This window comes from Pongo pygmaeus, chromosome Y, assembly GCF_028885625.2.
Source record: "Pongo pygmaeus isolate AG05252 chromosome Y, NHGRI_mPonPyg2-v2.0_pri, whole genome shotgun sequence".
Taxonomy (NCBI): domain Eukaryota; kingdom Metazoa; phylum Chordata; class Mammalia; order Primates; family Hominidae; genus Pongo; species Pongo pygmaeus.
This window is the reverse complement of record NC_072397.2, coordinates 28048463-28067602: the sequence shown is the minus strand read 5'-3', so window position 1 is coordinate 28067602 and position 19140 is coordinate 28048463. Positions and strand designations below refer to the sequence as shown.

Here is a 19140-nt window from a genome sequence, read left to right as displayed (position 1 = left end):
AAATTTACAACACTATTTTTAAGTTTTTCCTTTCTAAAAATGTCTTCCATTATTGTTTTTTCCAAATGACATTAAGCTGCATTATCTTGAACTATTAGGAACCTGATTAGATTTCCCTTCCCTATACACAATTCACCAATTCCTTCTCAGTTCATTCAGAAATCCCAAACAGAATAAAACAAAAGAAATTCTGAAATTCTTGTAGTTCTTCTCTTTTTCAATTCCCCCTTGATTTGCGGATGAACTTTGGCTATGTTTTTCTTTGATAAACAAGCTACATTACAGTATTGTCTCTGCACCATAGTGTTTGGATGTATTTTAATTTAGAAATCTAACATCTGGCAGAAACCTGTATCAGATTATGAGAGGTTATGGAAATGCACTGATTCTCAACTGGGCAAGATTTTTGAGCCCCAGGGGCATTTAGCGACGTTTAGAGATTGGCTGTCACAGCTAAGATGTATTCCTGCAATCTGATGGGCTGAAGCCCAGCCATGCTACTGCACATCCTACAATGCAAAGACAGCCTCCTACAATAAAGAATTATTTGGTGCCAAATTTGCAAAGGGTCTGGTTAAGAAACCTTGTGACAGTGCCACAAGAATTGAAGAGGAAAATTCTTGTTTGGGAAGAACCTGATTTCCATTGCTCACGAAAGTGAATCTTTTCATGACCTCAGTTTCAGTTTCCTTGCTTCAAAACAAATGGCTGGAAAAGATCTCTGGTGCCTCTTCTGATTCTCATACTCATTTGGATACCCGAAACAACCGTAGTTTGGTAAAGAAGAAAAAAAAGGCATTTGGTTTTATAAGAAGTTTGACTTTAGCTTGGATCTTATAAACTGGCTGCCTGCTCAACTGGAATCGTACATATAAAATTCACCGAATCTCTTTAATAGAGTCATCATATTTTAAATTAAGGAAGTAATGATCATGTCCTAGTCCTCGGCCAGCAGGTGGCGATCAAAGCAAACAAAGTAAGCAACGTACTTCATTTTTTGCAATGTACTTCATTTTTGCCATGGCTCGATTAGCAGGGATTGTTCAATTCCCACTGTGTGTGTATTTATACATAATTATATAATGTATATATAAAAATCCACAATCAACAGACAACCTTTGGTTACTTCTAAACTATGGCCAAAAATATAAATCAATGCTTAGGATAAGAAAAGTTTAAGTTTAAAGAAAGTACCAACGTAACCGTCAATGGCATCCTGAAAACAAACTGCATTAAAGAAGTAATTTTCTTAATCATATCTTCAAGTGAGTTGTTGAATTTTGAAATGAGAAATGTTGGAATAGTAAACAGGAGTGAGCTTCAAGACCATCATATACACAACTCTCATTGCCACATAGAGCAAATACATTCCTTGTTACATGTGGACAACCAAGTGACGACGACAGCTAAAAGCTGCAAAAAAATTATCGTTATTTAAACTCCTGGGAGGTCAGCTCCTTTGCCAGTATTATCTAATTCAATTACTGTGTCAACATGTAAGCAAATTGGTATTTATATAAACTGACCAGGAAAAAGCCTATCATTTGTAGTCAGCAAAGTTACATTGGCAGCAAAAGAGGAGGAGCAAATAAAGAGAGTGATAAAATTTAGAAAATACGACGTGAAAATCAGAATGAAAACTTTAGTAAATCAAAGCGCAGATTCTCGGGGAGTGGTGCGTGGGGAGGATGAAATTCAAGCAATAAACAATCCTGGCAAAACAAAGCAAGAAAACACAAGAAAACAAAAGTATATATGAGACCTGAAAAATGGGTTGTGGCCATAGATAATAAAAGAATGCTATGCCGAAACTCTGTTTTCAAAGAGGAAGAAAGTATTTCTCAACGCATTTTACAAAGCTAAAAGCATATAAGCAACAAAGCCTCACCCAGATGATCCATCCCTGCCCTCAACACAAATGGGAAATTCCAGCAGTATATAAAGAGTCTAAGTTTATATTGGGAATGCAAGAATACTCAATTTGCAGGACACATTACTTTAATTCATCACTGAAAATCATTTGACAAAATACAGCACTCATTTTTAAATTTTTTTAAAACCCAAGTAAAATAGAGATAGAGGAATCTTCTTTTCGATCAATCTCATTCTACCCTATCATCAAGCTTACAAGTGAACTAGTTGAGTCAACTGAACTGAAAATAGGAATAAGGTAAGGGCACCAGGGCACCTCCTTATTACTCCTATATATTTTTTCCACTATGTATGACAAAAGTGAATACCAATACAAAGTCTTCTATGAATCAGTAAGAAAAATAAAATTAAAAACCTAATTTAAAAAGCTAAAGATCAATGATCAACTTCAATGATGATTTTAAAAAGTGGGCATCAACACAATGTAATATTTTCCAGCTATTAGGCTGACAATTTAAAAAATACTAGTAACTTTCACTGGAATGGGTGTGGAAAAGAGAGCGCTCTACACACCGTCAATGAGAAAATACCAATACGTGATTTACCAAGAGTACTGTGGAAAAGGTGCATCATGATTTGATAAGCGGGGATACTCACCAGTATACTAAAAAGGAGAAGTAGTTATAAAATTGTTATAAAAGGGGCAAAGTGCTTTCACCTAGCTATTTCACTGATAGCAATTCATCTCAAGAAATTAATAGCAGAAGCGTGCCAAGATATTTACACAAAGATATTCATGGCATCGCTTTTTTTCAGACTGAGTCTCTCTTTGCTGCCTAGGCTGGAGTGCAGTGGCACAATCTCAGCTCACAGCAACCTGCGTCCCAGGATCAAGTGATTCTGCTGCCTCAGCCTCCTGAGTAGTTGGGATTACAAGTGTGCGCCACCACGCCTGGCTAATTTTTTTGTGTTTTTAGTAGAGACAGGAAACAAAAATCATTCAAATATTCCTTCACATTTTCAAAAATACATGAGGTAACACAATATTGAAGTACATACGCTGGCTCCTTTAATTTGTTATTATAATAAAAGAAACGGAACAGAAAAAAGAATTACTTTAGGTTTCTAATCTCTGACGTTCTTGTTGTTAACTCTATTATGTAAAACCTCAACTTTTTCCCAATTTTCTGGGGTTGGTATTGTGGAAATCTCAAGGATATTAGTTCTTGGAATTTATTACCACAGATATGATTATGGGCCACATACACAGTCATATCTATGAAAAGAGACGCAGAGGACTATTATTGTGAAGCAGCCAGCTAAAATACAAATATAATTCAAATTCTGTGCTCTAAAAGGTGGGTAGTAATTTTATTTCACTCTGTCTTTCTAAAAAATTGATAAAAGTCAGTCTGGATGTTTCAGCTATTTGACGGCAAAGATGAAAAAAAACCATGCTACAATATAGAAGGGGACACCAAGTCTCAAAAAACTGTTCTACAGTGAAGTTTTTGCTAAGTACATTCCTGTCAAAATATTATGCAATTACTTCTAAATAATACGGAGGCCTTCATTCTAGACTAATTCTAAGTGTTGTCTTAAATTTTAGGTACATTTCACTACTTTAAAATGGCAAACTGTTCAAGCAATTTGTATAACAAAGGGCTCAATAATATCTGAAAGTAAATCATTTTAGTCCCTCTTAAATTACCTGACAATTATATACAAGCAAACGACATCCAGTGATGACGTGAACTGCTGAATTTGGATAAGTAGGATATGCCTATAAATAAAGTTTACAGCAAGAATGTATGAATACGGTAAAACATTTTGTTAATTAGAAATACTATTCCCAATATAAAAAACTATGAAAAAGTTTTAAAACATTACTTTTCTATATACAGCACCGCAGATTCTAAATGAGTGACTGATTTTATGAAGAAAGAAAGATTCTGTCAAGTGAGGCCCTTTGGCTGGGGAGGAGGAACAGACTAATGAAAAAAGAAGTGACTATTTCACCAGACAAGTTGACCTTATTTATACTGTGTACTTATGCCCACCCAGAAGTTATTTCTTATTCTGGTGATAAGGCTCTATTAAGACAGACTTCAATGTAAGTTAAATTAATGCATTTGCTTTCTTTCTTTCTTAAAATACTTCCAAAGGGTTTTGTATTTGACAAGACCACAGGGTAATATGAAGTTCTCCTATAAATGTTACGGCTTTTTCTGTACTTCATTTCAAAAAACTAAGGGCGGTATATAATCCGCAACTGGAAAAGAGACAGTATAATGTCTTCTACGATTCAATAAATACTTAGTGATTGAAAACATATACATAGCATCACACATGAATACACCCAGATTACGTAATGGCTCACAGTAAATGTGAGGAACAGGGCTTTTTTTCTAGCCATCGTTCACAGGACGAAAAAGAAGCAGAGGTATACCCTACCCGTTTCAAGTACATGGAAAATGTCAACAAACGAGAGACACTGAAGAACTATTTCACCACTATTTTCTTACTTTATTTTCCATCAAAGAAAATGTCTTTTAAACTAAGACATAAATAAAACAAACTAAAAAGAAAATAAACGTTAGTTATCACCAGTAAGTGACAGAGTATGTCAAATCCTACTTTAAATATCAAGGTAACCAGGATCAGAGAAATTACATGCCAGACACTCACGGGATTTATAAATATAGTAAAACACATCAGAAATCTCCCCATTCCAGAACCAGAATATACCCAGAAGTCAGCAATCTATATGAGGAGGCATCTGGAAAACACTGCAAGTAAAGAATAGCTGGATGAATTGCTAACCTTAGAGAAGAATAAACTAGGCAGACACACGAAGACAGCTGCTTTCAAATATTTTTGGAACTAGTTATTTGGCGGGAAAGCAGTTCGGGTGTTTTAGAGGTAGTATTCTTTTTTCTTCCTATTCTTATTTAAGAGTAATTAATAGCAAAACATTTCTGTTTCTCTTGAACACTTTTTTTTTTTTTTTTTTTTACGAACGGAAAGGCCAGAGGCAGATTCCAGGCAGATACACGCTCATTCTAAGGCCACATTAATATTACCTTTCATGGACTGTATAGTCAATCTAAAAGTAACTGAATTCTTATCATTATGTGGACCAGCCATTGCTTAAGCATGCAAAAACCTGGGAGAGAAAAAGGCACTGTTGCTCCCATAAGAGTTTAAAATTGGGTTAAAAAGAAAGTAACAAAATGTGCCACATTAATACAAAGAACGATTTAAAAAAACTACAGGCACGTATGAAATAGAAAAAAATCAAGAAAGAACAGGGAGTGTACGTTTGGCACATTCACTTTACCTGAGGTACAGCATAACTCCTTTGCTCCCCAACAGGCCGCTGTGGTGGCATCTTGGGGGAAAAAAAAAAAAAAAAAAGGAAACCAAAATTATTCAAATATTACTACACATTTTCAAAAACACGTGAGACAGACAACATCGAAGTACTTCTCATGCTGGCTCCTTGGTTAATAGAATAAAAGAAACAGAATAGAAAAAATAAGTACTTTAGGTTTCTAATCCCTCAACTTCTTGTTCTTCCTTCTACATAGAAAATCTCACCTTTTTCCCAATTTTCTGCAAATCGCATTGTGAAACTCTCAAAGATACTAATTCTTTGAATTTGGTACCACACATATGATTATCGGTCATAGATATAGTTGTATCATTGAAAAGAGACCCAGAGAACTACTATCATGAAGCAGCAAGCTAAAATAAGAACACAATTGGAATTCTGTGCTCTAAGAATTGGGTAAAGCTTTTACTTCACTCTGTATCTCTAAATTCATGAAAGACAGTCTGCATGTTTCAGCTCTTTGACGGCAAACATAACAAAATACATGCTAAAACAAAGATGGGAACACCAAATCTCAGAAATTGTTCTACAGAAAAGTTATTGCCAAGTACCCTCCTGTCAAAATATTATTTCATCACTTCTAAATACTACAGAGGCCTTCATTACGCTAATTCTAAGCGTTTTCTAAAATTTCAGGTACACTTCACTAGTTTAAAATGACAACCTATTCAGGCAATTTGTATAAACAAGCAGAAGGCCTCAATGGTAGCTGAAAGTAAATCATTTTACTCCCTGTTCAATTAACTGATTATTATATAAAGGCAACTGATATCGAGTGATGACCTGACCTGGTGAATTTGGGTAAGTAGAATAAGCCTGAAAATAAAGTTTACAGAAAGAATGGATTAATACGGTAAAACACTGTTATTTTAATTAGAAGGAAGTATCATTCCCAACGTGACAAAAATAGGAAGAACATTGAAATAGTAATTGTTTCTCTACCTACAGCAATGCAGATTTCTAAATGAATGACAGACATTATGAAGAAACAAATATTCCCTGTCAAGTGCTACCCTTTGGGTGGGGAAGGGGAAGAGACAAATGACAAAAGAAGTGCCTATTGCACCAGCCAAAGTTTACCTTATTTACACTGTCTACCTATGCCCACCCAGAAGTAATTTCTGACACTGGTGATAAGGCTCTATTAAGACAGATTTCAACGTAAGTTAAATTAATATATTTGCTATTTCTTTGGCAAAATACTTCCAGACTGTTTTGTATTTGACAATATTATAGGGTAATACTGTAGTTCTTCGACAGATGTTACGGCTTTCTCGGTACTTCATTTCCACAAATTAAGGGCAGTATATAAGCCACAAATGGAAAAGAGACAGTATAATGTCTTCGACGTTTCAATGAATACTTACTAATTAAAAACATACAGGTAGCAGCATTCATGAATACACCCATATTCAGTAATGGCTCACCGTAAATGCCAGAAACAAGCAGGGCTTTTATTCTAGCCATTGCTCAGAGAAGGAAAAAGAAGAGGAGGTGTACCCTACACATTTCAAGGACATGGAAAATGTCAACAAATGAGAGACACTGAAGAACTATTTCACTACTATTTTGTTACTTTATATTCCATCAAAGAAAAGGTCTTTTAAACACACACAGAAATGAAAGGAACGAAGAACAAAATAAACGTTATTTATCACCAGTAAGTGACAGAGGATGTCAAATCCTACTTTAAATATCAAAGCAACCAGCATCAGAGAAATGACATGCCAGAAACTCACGGGATTTATAGACAGAGTAAAAGAGATCAGAAATCTACCCATCTCAGAACCAGAATATATCCAGAAGTCAGCAATTTATATGAGGAGGCATCTGGAAAGCATTGCAAGTAAAGAAGAGCTACAGAAATCTACCCATCCAAGAACCAGAATATATCCAGAAGTCAGCAATTTATACGAGGAGGCATCTGGAAATCATTGCAAGCAAAGAATAGCTAGGTTAACTGCTAACCTTAGAGAACAATAAGCTAGGCAGACACATAAGGAGAGCGGCTTCCAAATGCTTTAGGAACTAGTTATATGGGGTGAAAAAGGAAGAGATAGGAAGAGATTTGTTCGTATGTCTACAGAGATCATTTCTCAGAGAAAGTCTCACAAAGTATATAGAAGATTTTTAGCTCAAATAACCAACACTAAGAGTAAGAAATTTCTAACAAAAGTAACAAATTTCCCATTACTCACACTGTTCAAACAGGGATTCCATTGCCACTTACTATGGAAAGTGTAGATACAATTCCACAGACGCAAGGATGACTACAATAAACAAGAGAACAGGAACATAAGCAGTTCTTACCTGAACGTACTGAGTTACAGGATTCAGCGTGATTAGGGGCTGCAGGCAAGTTTCAGTGTTTGGATTCCTCCAGACGTTCTGAAACTGTGGTGGAGGAGGAGGATTAAATACCAAAGGACATGGCTGCACATGACGAGCACCTTTTTGAAAAGCAAGAAGAAAAAAGCCTACTTTTAGTTATTTGAAAAGCTACCCGGGTCAAAAAAGAACAATTTCTTTTCCTACTCACAGAACTTTTGTTTCCTGATTGCAGGGCCCAGCTTCAGCTTTTTACCCTGGAGATGTATCTGTGACTGAAAAGAGAACAGTAACAAAACTAAAATCCATTTTCAAGTCTTAGCTTCCAAGACTTGGGTAAACACCTAAAGTCTTCTAAAGTGCCTATCATCATAGACGATCAGTGACAACTACGCACCAAATTAAAATTTGTCATCATGAAGCTACCTTACTTACCCTTGCCACTCTAATCAGTGTCAAGAGGCATCAAGTGAAAGTTGATCAAAAGCTTTTCATCACCCTGTCTCCAACCTTTCCTGTCTGTAGTTCGTGAACCTAGGTGTCCACTCAGAAATAAACAGGATCTATCAAGTTATGGGAGGTGACTCTGAGTTTGGATTTTGAACAGGAAGTCTAGCTTCCTCCAAATTTTACACAAGTCTGAGTATATCTCTAACACTAAACGTCGTAGCAGTAAGATAAGAAAGAGATTTTTCTATTACTTACCTCTACTATCTTCTGGACATCCACATCATCAACAAATGAAACAAATCCATAGCTATAAAGGCAGACAAATGAAGCATAAAATCACCATCATACAGTACATGGTTCAGAACTTCTACTATTCTATATACAGAAGTGATCATGACCAAAGATGAATAATATACCATGATAAGTATTTGCTAACTTGCACATGACAGATCCTCTACAAATACTACTTTTTCTTAAGCAGAACTATGTCAAAATGTGCTAGGATTAGGGCAGTGTGAAAACTTCATTGATTAACAAAGAATTCACATCTGTGAACCTGAATTTAACTTACTATCTAAGACAAGGTGGTTAAAATTTAAGATGCGGTGCAGTGTATGAAGAAAACAATTATTTGAGAAAACTGATTAACTCATCTGTATGAAATAAAAATTGCAGACATTTCAAAGCAAACATTAGAAAAATGATTAAATAAAAGAACTGGTAATAACCTTTTATCCCCTACGTGAAAGAAATTAACACCGCAACAATTTCATTTATACAAGGGTCAGAATATCAGTTTTGAAGTCTTGTCTCATACCTATAGAACAGGGGACTAGAGTTCAGATATTTTTGATAAAATTACTCACCCTTTGGACACACCACTTCGATTCGTGATTATCTTCACTTCTTTCACTGAACCGTATCTACCAAAGCAGCTTCTGATCTCAGTTTCATCCGTCTATGGAACAGAATGGAACGTCAGAGTAAAAATTCAGCATTCAAAAATTTCAACTTTACTACAATTTTACTACCATGAGAGGGAAATTTCTTCCCCATTTATCCCCAAATGACCAGTAGCTCTTCGTCAAAGATATTTTTAGTACCTATGGGTCAAACCTAAAAGCAATTCTAAACCTCCATGAAGTACAAAAACACATTAAGTTTGTAACAGGGCCCAAATCCCATTGTTCATAATGTATTTTAAGGTAAAAATGAGGTATGAATACAATACCCTATCATCAATTCCACCAACAAAAACAGTGTTTGGCATGATTTTGCCTTCTGGTAAAACCCAGCCTTGGCTAGCCGCAGCTGATGAAGACTGGGTGCTGGCCTCTCTGCAGGTGGTTGAGTTGGGAGTCTCAGGATTTGCAGCAGACTGTAATTTGGAAAGTAGACATCATAATTACGTATGCAGGCAAAACCCATACACAATGTGAAATATCATTTTGTATTTTACGTATATTTTATATAAATTACTTTCATTGTAAATTAGTCACCAGTGCAGCTCAGTTCAGGCTCAGGATTTAAACTAATCAGAGGACATCAGCATGGAATTTTAACCAAAGGATATAGTACTTTCTTAAACCTACTGCCGCTCATCACCGAGTCTTGTATAATGCTGTGGAAGAATACTCATTTAGTATTTGTGAAAATACTCTGTGAAGTAGTTAAAAAAGACACCCAAAACTAGAAAGTTTAGACTGGTAAAAATTAAAGTTATTAAAATCATCCTGAGTTGAAAATTTAGGGGAGGAGCCAAGATGGCCGAATAGGAACAGCTCCGGTCTACAGCTCCCAGCGTGAGCGATGCAGAAGACGGGTGATTTCTGCATTTCCACCTGAGGTACTGGGTTCATCTCACTAGGGAGTGCCAGACAGTGGGCGCAGGTCAGTGGGTGCGCGCGCTGTGTGCGAGCTGAAGAAGGGCGAGGCACTGCCTCACTCGGGAAGCGCAACGGGTCATGGAGTTCCCTTTCGTAGTCAAAGAAAGGGGTGACAGACGGCACCTGGAAAATTGGGTCACTCCCACCCGAATACTGCGCTTTTCCGGCGGGCTTAAAAAACGGCGCACCAGGAGATTATATCCCGCACCTGGCTCAGAGGGTCCTACGCCCACGGAGTCTCGCTGATTGCTAGCACAGCAGTCTGAGATCAAACTGCAAGGCGGCAGCGAGGCTGGGGGAGGGGCGCCCACCATTGCCCAGGCTTGCTTAGGTAAACACAGCAGCTGGGAAGCTCGAACTGGGTGGAGCCCACCACAGCTCAAGGAGGCCTGCCTGCCTCTGTAGGCTCCACCTCTGGGGGCAGGGCACAGACAAACAAAAAGACAGCAGTAACTTCTGCAGACCTAAATGTCCCTGTCTGACAGCTTTGAAGAGAGCAGTGGTTCTCCCAGCATGCAGCTGGAGATCTGAGAACGGGCAGACTGCCTCCTCAAGTGGGTCCCTGACCCTGACCCCCGGTCAGCCTAACTGGGAGGCACCCCCCAGCAGGGGCAGACTGACACCTCACACGGCCGGGTACTCCAACAGACCTGCAGCTGAGGGTCCTGTCTGTTAGAAGGAAAACTAACAAACAGAAAGGACATCCACACCAAAAACCCATCTGTACATCACCATCATCAAAGAGCAAAAGTAGACAAAACCATACAGATGGGGAAAAAACAGAGCAGAAAAACTGGAAACTCTAAAAAGCAGAGGGCCTCTCCTGCTCCTCCAAAGGAACGCAGTTGCTCACCAGCAACGCAACAAAGCTGGACGGAGAATGACTTTGACGAGCTGAGAGAAGGCGGCTTCAGACGATCAAATTACTCTTGAGCTACGGGAGGATATTCAAACCAAAGGCAAAGAAGTTGAAGCCTTTGAAAAAAATTTAGAAGAATGTATAACTAGAATAACCAATACAGAGAAGTGCTTAAAGGAGCTGATGGAGCTGAAAACCAAGGCTCGAGAACTACGTGAAGAATGCAGAAGCCTCAGGAGCCGATGCGATCAAATGGAAGAAAGGGTATCAGCGATGGAAGATGAAATGAATGAGATGAAGCGAGAAGGGAAGTTTAGAGAAAAAAGAATAAACAGAAACGAGCAAAGCCTCCGAGAAATATGGGACTATGTGAAAAGACCAAATCTACGTCTGATTGGTGTACCTGAAAGTGACGGGGAGAATGGAACCAAGTTGGAAAACACTCTGCAGGATATTATCCAGGAGAACTTCCCCAATCTAGCAAGGCAGGCCAACATTCAGATTCAGGAAATACAGAGAACGCCACAAAGATACTCCTCGAGAAGAGCAACTAACTCCAAGACACATAATTGTCAGATTCACCAAAGTTGAAATGAAGGAAAAAATGTTAAGGGCAGCCAGAGAGAAAGGTTGGGTTACTCTCAAAGGGAGGCCCATGAGACTAACAGCGGATCTCTCGGCAGAAACTCTACAAGCCAGAAGAGAGTGGGGGCCAATATTCAACATTCTTAAAGAAAAGAATTTTCAGCCCCGAATTTCATATCCAGCCAAACTAAGCTTCCTAAGTGAAGGAGAAATAAAATACTTTACAGACAAGCAACTGCTGAGAGATTTTGTCACCACCAGGCCTGCCCTAAAAGAGCTCCTGAAGGAAGTGCGAAACGTGGAAAGAACAACCGGTACCAGCCGCTGCAAAATCATGCCAAAATGTAAAGACCATCGAGACTAAGAAGAGACTGCATCAACTAACGAGCAAAATAAACCAGCTAACATCATAATGACAGGATCAAATTCACACATAACAATATTAACTTTAAATGTAAATGGACGAAATGCTCCAATTAAAAGACACAAGACTGGCAAACTGGATAAAGGGTCAAGACCCATCAGTGTGCTGTATTCAGGAAACCCATCTCACGTGCAGAGACACACATAGGCTCAAAATAAAAGGATGGAGGAAGATCTACCAAGCAAATGGAAAACAAAAAAAGGCAGGGGTTGCAATCCTAGTCTCTGATAAAACAGACTTTAAACCGACAAAGATCAAAACAGACAACGAAGGCTATTACATAATGGTAAAGGGATCAATTCAACAAGAAGAGCTAACTATCCTAAATATACATGCACCCAATACAGGAGCACCCAGATTCATAAAGCAAGTCCTGAGTGACCTACAAAGAGACTTAGACTCCCACACATTAATAATGGGAGACTTTAACACCCCACTGTCAACATTAGACACATCAACGAGACAGAAAGTCAACAAGGATACCCAGGAATTGAACTCAGCTCTGCACCAAGCGGACCTAATAGACATCTACAGAACTCTCCACCCCAAATCAACAGAATATACCTTTTTTTCAGCACCACACCACACCTATTCCAAAACTGGCCACATACTTGGAAGTAAAGCTCTCCTCAGTAAATGTAAAAGAACAGAAATTATAACAAACTATCTCTCAGATCACAGTGCAATCAAGCTAGAACTCAGGATTAAGAATCTCACTCAAAACCGCTCAACTACATGGAAACTGAACAACCTGCTCCTGAATGACTACTGGGTACATAACGAAATGAAGGCAGAAATAAAGATGTTCTTTGAAACCAACGAGAACCAAGACACAACATACCAGAATCTCTGGGATGCATTCAAAGCAGTGTGTAGAGGCAAATTTATAGCACTAAATGCCCCCAAAAGAAAGCAGGAAAGATCCAAAATTGACACCCTAACATCACAATTAAAAGAACTAGAAAAGCAAGAGCAAACACATTCAAAAGCTAGCAGAAGGCAAGAAATAACTAAAATCAGAGCAGAACTGAAGGAAATAGAGACACAAAAAAACCCTTCAAAAAATTAATGAATCCAGGAGCTGGTTTTTTGAAAGGATCAACAAAATTGACAGAGAAGAATCAGATAGATGCAATAAAAAAATGATAAAGGGGATATCACCACCGATCCCACAGAAATACAAAAGGAATTTGTATTTCAATTCCTAGAAATTTCAAAAGAAATTTGAAAGGATCAACAAAATCGACAGAGAAGAATCAAATAGATGCAATAAAAAATGATAAAGGGGGTATCACCACCGATCCCACAGAAATACAAACTACCATCAGAGAATACTACAAACAGCTCTACACAAATAAACTAGAAAATCTAGAAGAAATGGATAAATTCCTCGACACATACACTGTCCCAAGACTAAACCAGGAAGAAGTTGAATCTCTGAATAGACCAATAACAGGATCTGAAATTGTGGCAATAATCAATACCTTACCAACCAAAAAGAGTCCAGGACCAGATGGATTCACAGCCAAATTCTACCGGAGGTACAAGGAAGAACTGGTACCATTCCTTCTGAAACTATTCCAACCAATAGAAAAAGAGGGATTCCTCCCTAACTCATTTTATGAGGCCAGCATCATCCTGATACCAAAGCCGGGCAGAGACACAACCAAAAAAGAGAATTTTAGAACAATATCCTTGATGAACACTGATGCAAAAATCCTCAATAAAATACTGGCACACCGAATCCAGCAGCACATCAAAAAGCTTATCCACCATGATCAAGTGGGCTTCACCCCTGGGATGCAAGGCTGGTTCAATATACGCAAATCAATAAATGTAATCCAGCATATAAACAGAACCAAAGACAAAAACCACATGATTATCTCAATAGATGCAGAAAAGGCCTTTGACAAAATTCAACAACCCTTCATGCTAAAAACTCTCAATAAATTAGGTATTGATGGGACGTATCTCAAAATCATAAGAGCTATCTATGACAATATTGACCCACAGCCAATATCATACTGAATGGGCAAAAACTGGAAGCATTCCCTTTGAAAACTGGCACAAGACAGGGATGCCCTCTCTCACCACTCCTATTCAACATAGTGTTGGAAGTTCTGGCCAGGGCAATGAGGCAGGAGAAGGAAATAAAGGATATTCAATTAGGAAAAGAGGAAGTCAAATTGTCCCTGTTTGCAGACGACATGATTGTATATCTAGAAAACCCCACTGTCTCAGCCCAAAATCTCCTTAAGCTGATAATCAACCTCAGCAAAGTCTCAGGATACAAAATCAATGTACAAAAATCACAAGCATTCTTATACACCAACAACAGACAAACAGAGAACCAAATCATGAGGGAACTCCCATTCACAACTGCTTCAAAGAGAATAAAATACCTAGGAATCCAACTTACAAGGGACGTGAAGGACCTCTTCAAGGAGAACTACAAACCACTGCTCAAGGAAATAAAAGAGGATACAAACAAATGGAAGAACATTCCATGCTCATGGGTAGGAAGAATCAATATCATGAAAATGGCCATACTGCCCAAGGTAATTTACAGATTCAATGCCATCCCCATCAAGCTACCAATGACTTTCCTCACAGAACTGGAAAAAACTACTTTAAAGTTCATATGGAACCAGAAAAGAGCCCGCACCACCAAGTCAAAAGAACAAAGCTGGAGGCATCACACTACCTGACTTCAAACTATACTACAAGGCTACAGTAACCAAAACAGCATGGTACTGGTACCAAAACAGAGATATAGATCAATGGAATAGAACAGAGCCCTCAGAAATAACGCTGCATATCTACAACTATCTGATCTTTGACAAACCTGAGAAAAACAAGCAATGGGGAAAGGATTCCCCATTTAATAAATGGTGCTGGGAAAACTGGCTAGCCATATGTAGAAAGCTGAAACTGGATCCCTTCCTTACACCTTACACAAAAATCAATTCAAGATGGATTAAAGACTTAAACATTAGACCTAAAACCATCAAAACCCTAGAAGAAAACCTAGGCATTACCATTCAGGACATAGGCATGGGCAAGGACTTCATGTCTAAAACACCAAAAGCAATGGCAACAAAAGCCAAAATTGACAAACGGGATCTAATTAAACTAAAGAGCTTCTGCACAGCAAGAGAAACTACCATCAGAGTGAACAGACAACCTACAAAATGGGAGAAAATTTTCGCAACCTACTCATCTGACAAAGGGCTAATATCCAGAATCTACAATGAACCCAAACAAATTTACAAGAAAAAAACAAACAACCCCATCAAAAAGCGCGCGAAGGACATGAACAGACACTTCTCAAAAGAAGACATATATGCAGCCAAAAAACACATGAAACAATGCTCACCATCACTGGCCATCAGAGAAATGCAAATCAAAACCACAATGAGATACCATCTCACACCAGTTAGAATGGCAATCATTAAGAAGTCAGGAAACAACAGGAGCTGGAGACGATGTGGAGAAATAGGAAAACTTTTCCACTGTTGGTGGGACTGTAAACTAGTTCAACCCTTGTGGAAGTCAGTGTGGTGATTCCTCAGGGATCTAGAACTAGAAATTCCATTTGACCCAGCCATCCCATTACTGGGTATACACCCAAAGGACTATAAATCATGCTGCTATAAAGACACAAGCACGTGTCTGTTTATGGTGGCATTATTCACAATAGCAAAGACTTGGAACCAACCCAAATGTCCAACAAGGATAGACTGGATTAAGAAAATGTGGCACACATACACCATGGAATACTATGCAGCCATAAAAAATGATGAGTTCATGTCCTTTGTAGGGACATGGACGAAATTGGAAATCATCATTCTCAGTAAACTATCGCCAAGAACAAAAAACCAAAATCCGCATATTCTCACTCATAGGTGGGAATTGAACAATGAGAACACATGGAAACAGGAAGGGGAACATCAGACTCTGGGGACTGTTGTGGGGTGGGGGGAGGGGAGAGGCATAGCATTGGGAGATATACCTAATGCTAGATGACGAGTTAGTGGGTGCAGCGCACCAGCATGGCACAAGTATACATATGTAACTAACCTGCACATTGCGCACATGTACCCTAAAACCTAAAGTATAATAATAATAAATAAATGAATGAACAAATTTTTTAAAAAATCATCCTGTTCTACATTCATAAACAACTTTTCACTTTACTGAGTATACTGAAGATAAACCTTAAAAAAAAAAAAAAGACCCCGCACCAAAAAGAAAATAAGCCTCAATGTGTTAAATCAATTTCTTATAATCCTCTTCGCTAACGCTAGGGTGTTCAAAGCATCTTTTGAAATAACACTTTTCTTCCTGAGTAACACGAAATCAGTCCGACTGATAATTCTAGTTTTCAAAGTGGGCTGATAGATATAAATCATACCATCTTTATTTTCAGATTAAAAAAACACATACATATAACTCATTCATTTTCTAGATTCTGATCAGAACTGTCTTTATTCTTTCCACTGTTGACTCTAAGGTTAATGTAAAATTTTCTGAAGTAATATTCATAACTAATATATATGTTGGACAAACAATATAGCACAGTGAAACAAAAATTAATTTAGTCAGGAGATCTAGGTTTATGTCCCTTACAGGTAAGTGGTTATAAGCCACCTACTTACTTACCAGCTATGTATCTGTGGGCAAACTGCTTTGAGAATGAAATGAGATAACCTCTGTGAATTCATTTTGTATGTATAAAGTGGTAACAGTGGTAATGCCAATGTAAGTTAGTGTCCTGTTATTTGAATTTATTTTCAGCTGATTTGTTTTCAAGTTTCTTTTTTGGCTTCACTATTTAGCTGACTTATTTTGAAAAAAATTTTAATTAAGAACTAATTGAAACAACATCAGGAAACTATGACACATCATTAACTTAAAAATCATTGATGAAGTGCTGCTGACTTTAAAAGGTAAGTACAAAAAGCTGCAAAAGACAAAACTATTACACATACACCAGTCTGAAAGAAAACAAAAGACGAAAGAAACTGTGTATCTTTTTGAACAACACAATAATGTTATCAAAGTTAATAAGAAAAGTGGGTTCCTGCTTTGGTAATTAGATGCTAGAAGTTACTGAGTCTAATTAGATGCTAGAAGTTACTGATTCTACGCAGCTTTACTACACACGAAATCTAAATTGTCACATCAACTAAAGCCGAGGTTACTGCATTTCTCTATTCTTTCGTGCTTGTACCTGCTATTTTGGGTTTGCAACTCATTCCTAATTCTTTCCTTTAACAGCGTTATTTCATGACAGTGATGTGGAAGAAAAATTTACAACACTATTTTTAAAGTTTTTCCTTTCTAAAAATGTCTTCCATTATTGTTTTTTCCAAATGACATTAAGCTGCATTATCTTGAACTACTGGGAACCTGCTTAGATTGCCCTTCCCTATAGACAATTTACCGATTCCTTCTCACTTCATTCAGAAATCCCAAACAGAATAAAATAAAACAAAACAAAAGAAATTCTGAAACTCTTGTAGTTTCTCTCCTTTTCAACTCCCCCTTGATTTGTGGATGAACTTTGGATATGTTTTTCTTTGATAAGCAAGCTATATTACGGTATTGTCTCTGCACCACAGTGTTTGGATGTATTTTAATTTAGAAATGTAACATCTGGCAGAAACCTGCGTCAGATCATGACAGGTTATGGAAATGCACTGATTCTCAACTGGGCAAGATTTTTGATCCCCAGGGGCATTCAGCGACGTTTAGAGATTGGCTGTCACAACTGAGATGTATTCCTGGAATCTGATGGGCTGAAGGCCAGGCATACTACTGCACATCCTACAATGCAAAGACAGCCTCCTACAATAAAGAATTATTTGGTGCCAAATTTGCAAAGGGTCTGGTTAAGAAACCTTGTGACAGTGACACAAGAACTGAAGAGGAAAATTCTTGTTTGGGAAGAACCTGATTTCCATTGCTCACGAAAGTGAATCTTTTCATGACCTCAGTTTCAGTTTCCTTGCTTGAAAACGAAATGGCCGGAAAAGGCCTCGGGTGTCTCTTCTGATTCTCATACTCTATTCACAAATAGTAAAATGGATACTTAGTTTGGTAAAGAGGAAAAAAGGCATTTGGTTTTATAAGAAGTTTGACTTTAGCTTGGATCTTACAAACTGGCTGCCTGCTTAACTGGAATCGTACATATAAAATTCACTGAATCTCTTTAACAGCGTGCTAACATTTTAAATTAAGCAAGTCACCATCACGTCCTAGTCCTCAGCGAGCAGGTGGCGCTCAAAGCTAACAAAGTAAGCCACGTACTTCATTTTTTGCAATGTACCTCATTTTTACCATGGCTTGACTAGCAGGGATTGTTCAATTCCGACTCTGTGTGTATTTATACATAATTATGTAAGGTATATATATCTATATAAATATTATATATCTATACAAATATTATGTGTATATAAATATTATATATATATCTATAATTATATATTATATAAATGTTATATATATAAATATTATATAAATGTTATATATATTTTACATAAATGTTATATATAAATATTTTCTACATCTATTTTTATATATAATATATTTATTTATATATAAATATTTTATATGTGTATATATATATGTATATATATAAATCCACAATCAATAGATAGCCTTTGGTTTTTTCTAAACTATGGCCAAAAATATAAAGGAATGCTTAGGATAAGCTAAAGTTTAATTTTAAAGAAAGTACCATCGTAACTGTCAATAGCATCCCGCAAACCAACTGCATTAAAGAAGTAATTTTCTTAATCATACCTTCAAGTGAGTTGGTGAATTCTGAAGTGAGAAATGTTGGAATAGTAAACGGGTGAGCTTCAAAACCATCATATACACAACTCTCACTGTGATTTCTAGCAAGCGTATTCCTTGTTATATGCAGACAATCAAGTGACAAAGACAGCTAAAAGCTGGAGAAAATTATCATTAAACTCCAGCGATGTCAGCTCCTTTGCCAGTATTATCTAATGCAATTACTAAGTGAACATGTAAGCAAATTGATATTTACATAAGCTGGCCAGGAAAAAGGCTAGAATTTGTAGTCATCAAAGTTACATTCACAGCAACAGGAAGAGGAGCAAATAAAGACAATGCTAAAATTAAGAAAATATGACGGGAAAATCAGAAGTTAATGCAGCAGCAGATTCTTGGGGAGTGCTGCGTGGGAAGGATGAAATTCAAGCAATACGCAATCCTTGCAAAACTATGCAAGAAAAAGCAAAAATATATACGAGACCTGAAAAATGAGTCGTGGCCAGCGGTTACAAAAGAATGCTACGTGCAATCTCTATAG

General features: G+C 37.4%; 1 protein-coding gene across 1 annotated transcript in view; it reads right to left on the bottom strand.

Moving 5' to 3' along the window:
- Positions 1 to 19140, bottom strand: part of LOC129025942 (deleted in azoospermia protein 1-like) — a 69443-nt gene that overhangs the window by 35708 nt on the left and 14595 nt on the right. Inside the window, exons 7-12 of the mRNA XM_054473486.2 lie at positions 9276 to 9422; positions 8911 to 9002; positions 8300 to 8351; positions 7806 to 7869; positions 7577 to 7716; positions 5213 to 5263 (exon numbers count right to left, since the gene is read on the bottom strand). Coding sequence (XP_054329461.1) covers positions 5213 to 5263; positions 7577 to 7716; positions 7806 to 7869; positions 8300 to 8351; positions 8911 to 9002; positions 9276 to 9422 — 546 coding nt within the window. The remainder of the gene's footprint in view (positions 1 to 5212; positions 5264 to 7576; positions 7717 to 7805; positions 7870 to 8299; positions 8352 to 8910; positions 9003 to 9275; positions 9423 to 19140) is intronic.